This window comes from Sander vitreus, chromosome 3 (assembly GCF_031162955.1).
Source record: "Sander vitreus isolate 19-12246 chromosome 3, sanVit1, whole genome shotgun sequence".
In the NCBI taxonomy this organism is placed as follows: domain Eukaryota; kingdom Metazoa; phylum Chordata; class Actinopteri; order Perciformes; family Percidae; genus Sander; species Sander vitreus.
Window position 1 is genome coordinate 32,988,941 of NC_135857.1, and position 6,309 is coordinate 32,995,249.

The 6,309-nt window shown below is 41.6% G+C and overlaps 1 protein-coding gene across 2 annotated transcripts in view; it reads right to left on the minus strand.

The window, feature by feature from the left end:
- Positions 1 to 6,078, minus strand: part of dcun1d5 (DCN1, defective in cullin neddylation 1, domain containing 5 (S. cerevisiae)) — a 13,674-nt gene extending 7,596 nt beyond the window's left edge. Inside the window, exons 1-6 of one of the 2 annotated variants that reach the window (XM_078247063.1) lie at positions 5,977 to 6,078; positions 3,466 to 3,533; positions 3,343 to 3,385; positions 3,041 to 3,143; positions 2,090 to 2,255; positions 112 to 203 (exon numbers count right to left, since the gene is read on the minus strand). In XM_078247063.1, coding sequence (XP_078103189.1) covers positions 112 to 203; positions 2,090 to 2,255; positions 3,041 to 3,111 — 329 coding nt within the window. In that variant the 5' untranslated portion in view covers positions 3,112 to 3,143; positions 3,343 to 3,385; positions 3,466 to 3,533; positions 5,977 to 6,078. The remainder of the gene's footprint in view (positions 1 to 111; positions 204 to 2,089; positions 2,256 to 3,040; positions 3,144 to 3,342; positions 3,386 to 3,465; positions 3,534 to 5,976) is intronic. The other variant, XM_078247064.1, reaches the window with a different exon arrangement.
- Between the last annotated feature and the right edge of the window lie 231 nt (positions 6,079 to 6,309).

Here is a 6,309-nt window from a genome sequence, read left to right on the forward strand (position 1 = left end):
ACCTAGATGGAAGTAAACTAAACGTGGGCAATGAGAACAAGAGAAAACTAATTTGTAACATTTATTTTAAGAGACACAAACTTGTGAAAATGTAAAATGAAAAGTCCTTACTCTAGTAACGTCATTCCCCTGAGCCACTCCTCTTTCGTGAAGAAGCCCATGCTTGCTGCTTCTAGATGCCAGGCTAAAACTAACATGATAATCTGCAACAAAGAAAAGAGGGAGATGTTAATCCTCGCTCATGTTTAAATAAGCATTGGTGCATGTGCACTAGCGCTGTCAAAAAGGCCAAAAATGACATTAGAACAAAGTAAGAAGATCGCCGGTGCAACACAGAGGTCTTCTTAAATTTATAATTTTTTAAAAGATTTTTAACAGTGACTAACGTTTTTGATGTACGGTTACATCTTCAGACATTGGAATATCTATTTTGGTGCATTTTTGGTGGCATTATGTCCATTAGAGGGCAAACCAATACAAGCAGAGACGTATCTACTTGTGTGACGTTAGTCCTCTCTCTCAGGGTTTCTAAGCCCTGGATTCAGTTTCTTCAAGCACAGCATCGCTGAACTTGCAGTTCCCCGTAGCTGAAGAATAAAATCTGTGTCATGTCTGTGGTACAATCCGAAAGAGACAGGCATCAATAACACGAAAGCTGATTGGCTGCAATATAAAAGTTGCACGTTGGCCTCATTTGTAGTCGTTATACAGCGAAATTATATTTGGACTAGGGAAAGGAAGAACTACAACACCATGGACGGAATGAATAAAAAAAAAAGAGCATTAGAAGTAGCGTCACATGGAGGGAGTACAATTAAGACCTGTTTGAAATGATTTAAGACCTAGAACACAATACGTTAAGACCTTTTAAGTCCCCGAGGAAACCCAGCTCTCTGGAGCAGAGCGTCATTTGGTCATAAACGAGTCTCTTGCGGTTCCATGATTTTGTCCGATGATATTGGCGTCGGCTCTTGTCGTGTCTGCGGTTAAAGATTTACGTCAGCGTCTTTGTGCCGTCTCCTTCTTCGCCCTCGTTGTTTGTTTACTTCCGGTAGCAGCAGCCGCACGACAGAAACGTCATCAACATGCCCGCTCGCTCGCTCGCTGGCTGGCTGGCTTCCCTCTTCCCGACCGGCGAAGCCATTATGGCCACGCCAAGACCCGCCCTTCAATAGCATTCACACACTACCATTGGCCAGGCGTCCATGCTTGCATGTACAGGTCCCATCCCCCGACCAATCGGCTAACCTAACCTTAACCACTCGAGGCCAATGCCTAACCCCCAACCAATGGAGCTGCTGTTGAAGGCGGGTCTTGGCGTGGCCATAGTAGGGAAAAAAGAAAAAAAGAAAAGTGGCTTCCCAACCGGCTGGCCTCAGGACGCCGAAACCCTTTTTTGTAACTCTCATAATACTGGAATTTACATTTTCATATTCGAATGTCTGGTTCTTTTTACTATTCAAAATAAATATATATACATACAAAAAGTTTCTGTTTATCTGTCAGTGGCACTACATTGTGTAATAAACTAAATAATGAATTAAAGCAATGTATAAACATATTCAAATGCAAAAAGATGTTCAAAGAAATTATATTCCAGAGGTACAGAGAAATACAGTGCAATTAATAACCTGGGCTTATATTGAACAATGTGTGGTATGTGTATAAATATTGTTGTGTATGGGTAAATATATGAATGTGAATAGAACTTCTGAAAATATATGTTCACTGATTACAGATGTATTATCTCTATAGACTTATTATTTTGTAGCTAACTTATTTAATATGATAGAAAGGGTACAAAGGGGTAGGAGTACATAAGTGTTACTTCTTCCTACTCCTTTTTGCATGTGTAAATAGTACTTAAGTACTGGAAATTATGGAGTTTTATTTTTTAACTTTTTTTTATTACTATTGTTTTGAGGTTTTATTTCATTTACATGTTCAAAATAAAAGATATCAAATCAAATCTGGAATATTAATAGACAGCCCTAATATGCAAAGGGTCTTCATTCCCTCCTCAGACAGACGGTTTCCCTGGATTTAAACCAGGCCACAGTCAGGTCAGGGTTGAGTACGGCCAACTCACATTCTCTGGTTCCACGCCAATGTCTTCGCAGAACTTCTCCATGGCCTCCGGACCGACCACCTTGTCGGGGCCGGCGTAGCCGTGGAACCAGGCCAGGCACTTCTTATTGGAGAACAGCTTCTCGGCGCCGATCGGCCTCGAGCCGCGGATCTGAGGCCGGGTGAAACTACGACACAGACACCCCCCCCACCCCAAGCTTTAGGTGCAAAAATCACACGACAGTTTGAAATCCACAAACACGACTCGTACCGAAAAGAAAGAGAAAAATGCAGGTTTAACACTTTATCTGAACATTAATATTTCTCACATGGAACCGAGGACGCATACACACACACACACACACACACACACACACACACACACACACACACACACACCCCTTGTGTTTTCTGTATGTGTTTCTGAGTATGTTCTTGTAACGTGCTGCTGTAACAGAGTTATTTCCCAATTTGAGATTAATAAAGGCCATCCATTCATCCATCGATAGACTAGGTTTACCTAATAAACTAAACTTTGACACTTCCCTGCTGCACTCTTCCTCCTCCGTGGACTGAGGCAGCACTGATAAACAGGACAACTATGTGCTGAGTGCCGTTGCAAACAGAAAGGAACATAACTCTACACACAAAGATTCTTCCTTGCTGTCCGAATGCTACATCAACATCCACACTTAGCGACTCGCATTGCCTAAACCCACGCACACTACAGAAAAATAAGGAGGGTGATGAGTTCAGTAGGTCTACTGCCAGGTGAAAGACAACCCTGCCAGTCCTTTTCCCAGGCTGCTGCAGGGTTCAGCCAGTGGCCGAGCAGTTCCAGCAAAGAGCCTCTGACTCACGTGCTAGTCATTAGAGGTTGGAACAACATGCAACGAAACACACACACGGGACCCAAACAGGGAGATTCCATGCACTGCAGACGGACGACAGACAGACAGTTATGTCCGTTTACCTTGTAATTTTAGACTTGCGCCCATGATCTTCTGCGTCAGGGAGCTTCCTCTTCTTCTTCACCACAGGCATCACTGAACCTTTAATGGGCCTCACTAGCTGGGCTACACAAGAGAAAAAGAAAAAAAAAAAACATTTTACACACACAGATAGTGACAGTGGACAGACAGGAAAGGAGGGAGAGAGATGGGGGCCGCAGGTCGGACTCGAACCCGGGCCGCTGCAAAGAACTCAGCCTACGCACGCCCCTACTGGGACACACACACACACACACACACACACACACACACACAAAGGTCATACCTGTGTATTTCTGGCTGCCTTGTCCATTCAAATCTAAGATATTCTAGAAGAAAAGAAATCAAAGTCTCAAGTGAAAAGCTTCCTGCACAAACCTGACTCCAGTCAGAGACCAAGAGTACTTACAAGCTTGTCCAGCGTTTCTGATGTTTCACTGACGCCTGCTAGACGGCGATTGTTTTTCACGAGTGGATCTGAATCAACAAGCAAAAATATCATTAGTACAATATAAACAATATAAGTGTAAAGATCACAACCGGTTGAGATTATGGTGAAGGGTATGTGATGATGGGGGGGTATGGTGAAGGGTATGTGATGATGGGGGGGTATGGTGAAGGGTATGTGATGATGGGGGGGTATGGTGAAGGGTATGTGATGATGGGGGGACCAAGGGAACTTTATCAGGATCATAGTATCCTGGATCCATGAAATAACTGGCCTTTCAAAATAAAGGTCTGCCTGCCTCTATGGGAATTTAACATAGGGGTGTACTGACTTATGCCCCCTGTATTTTAAGGAAGAACATTTATTTATTTACGATACATTATTCATTCACAAAGAAAATTGGTGTCCTTAAAGGTTGGATTTTTCCTAATTTTTTTAATTAAGGCATTAAGATCAATTTCCAGAAGATGATTTTTTTTATTCCTCTTTTTAGTCAACTTTATCATGGGTTCATAAACGTATGAGCACCACTGTAAATATACAGGAACGTTCATGTTTACATCACTATTCTCATTGAAAACAATTTAAATGATGGTGTGATTTGATCTGTACCAAACAAAGATTTATTTTTCTTAAATCTGTAGACAAACATCACGTAGAAGCAAAAAGGGGGTTTCTTACTTTAGTTAGAATGAGGGTTTTAACAAAAATGACTTAACACTACCACTGTTTGTCTGCTGTGTTTGTCAAGACTACATGCTGGAAATGTTTGTCATGGAGACGGCTTATTTAGCTCTGGGGAGTTTACTCCCCAGAGTCCTTATGTTTTTGTTTTTTTGCCCAGCATGTTTCCTTGGATTAGGATGGCGCCAAGATCTTGGTTGCAGCTGTCGCTGTGGTCCTGCTGCACCCCCTGCTACGCTCTGCGGTGTCCTGCAGTGCTCTGCTACGCTCTGCAGTGTCCTGCAGTGCCCTGCTACGCTCTGCAGTGTCCTGCAGTGCCCTGCTACGCTCTGCGGTGCCCTGCTACGCTCTGCGGTGCCCTGCTACGCTCTGCGGTGCCCTGCTACGCCCTGCTACGCTCTGCGGTGCCCTGCTACGCTCTGCCATGCTACATCCTGTAACACCCTGCAGTGCCCTGCTGTGACATGAACTACTACGACTACTATTTCTAGTCACTGTTCCTTTATCTTTATTGTGACTGTTATTGCCACTGTTCATCACTCTTTTGCTCGATTTATCTATTTTCCTTTCCCAACAGGGAAAAAGCTTACAACAGAAGAACTGCAAGGCCAAAATGCATGTATGAGGCTTCATTTGAAACCTAGATTATTCTAGCTGGTTTATGAAAACGTGCTTGATTAGCATGTGATTAAAACACAACAGCAGTTAAAACATGGTTCAACAGTTATTTTTGGTGCATTTTTTTTTTTCTATAAAAACAAAAACGTAATTTAAAACAAACTAAAACATACTTTGTGCCACACTATGCAGAACACAACACATGCCTTCTACACCTTGTCAACAAGACCTCTATAAAGTTTCAGAACTGTAGAAAGAACAAATGATTCAGAGTTTGTGTTTGAGAGAAAACAATGCAATGCGCTGAGAGTAAATCTCATTCTATATATTTCTATGGTCTCGAGTCTTGTTGACGCAAGCTTCACGTTAACAGGAATGTGTCCATAGTTCCGTATTTTTTGTGTGTATACAATGGAGAGCAAAAAACAAACGTTATGCAGTATTTCCCCCCGAGAGATGTCACGTCACACACCCAGTTCGTAATAACACAAATATTTAAATATTGCAATACTTTCCAGTGGGCCATAGGCTCACTCACCATTCTCACCATTGTGTTACCTGCTTTAGTGATAGATACATAGGGACCTAACAGACAATTTCAAATGATAAAATATGTAAACAGTTATATGTGAAATTGCGGTACATATTTTTAGTGAAATATCTGTAGAAATACATAAGTTTGAGATTATTTATAGCTTTCTTTTACATACAGGCGGCCAACAGTTGTCCCGTTGATAAGAGTGAATATAGAATATATAACTGTGAGGGTCTGACGGCTGTTTTAAATTACCGTTATATAAAACGGCTTTAGGACGCTTACGTTGATGCTAGCTTAGCGCAGCTAACGAGGTTAGGATGACTAATATTACAGAACCGGACCAGATGAGGCATCTGGTTCTCGATTAAACGTCACGGAAACTTTTAAATACACACGCTTAGTTTTAAATACGCATAAGGCTCGCTGCTAGGAGACTTCTTTTGTTTGTTTTTTGCTATGGTTAGCTGAGCACAGAGCTAGCTAGCTAACGTTACACCGCTAACGTCAGCTAATTTAAATAACACACGCGTCAAAGGCTCCTCAAATCCACCAGTACAAACGCAGTACAAGAGAGTTATTCATTTCACTAATCGACACTTGATTAAGTCATTTAAATGCTCCCAAACACTTACCTTTCCTTTTACTTATTACACGTTGGCTGACAAAAATCAGTTCCACCTGCTTCTGCTACACTAGTGTTACTCATAGACAGTGTTGCTGCTGTCGCCGGTGTTTCCGGGAGACTCCAGGACTATACCACTGCTTTATCTTTATGGGGTGGTATTGCGAAAAAAAACAAAAAAAAAACGTTCCCATGTCGAGGAAAGACTTCGCATTCAAACGTTTTATTTATTTTTGTTTTTACTAAAAGAGATACAAAAAACAAAAAATACTTCTACATAATCTTTTTTTTATAAAATGTTTTATTTTATCCTATAGTGAACCACTATAGTGGAAAAAGGCTA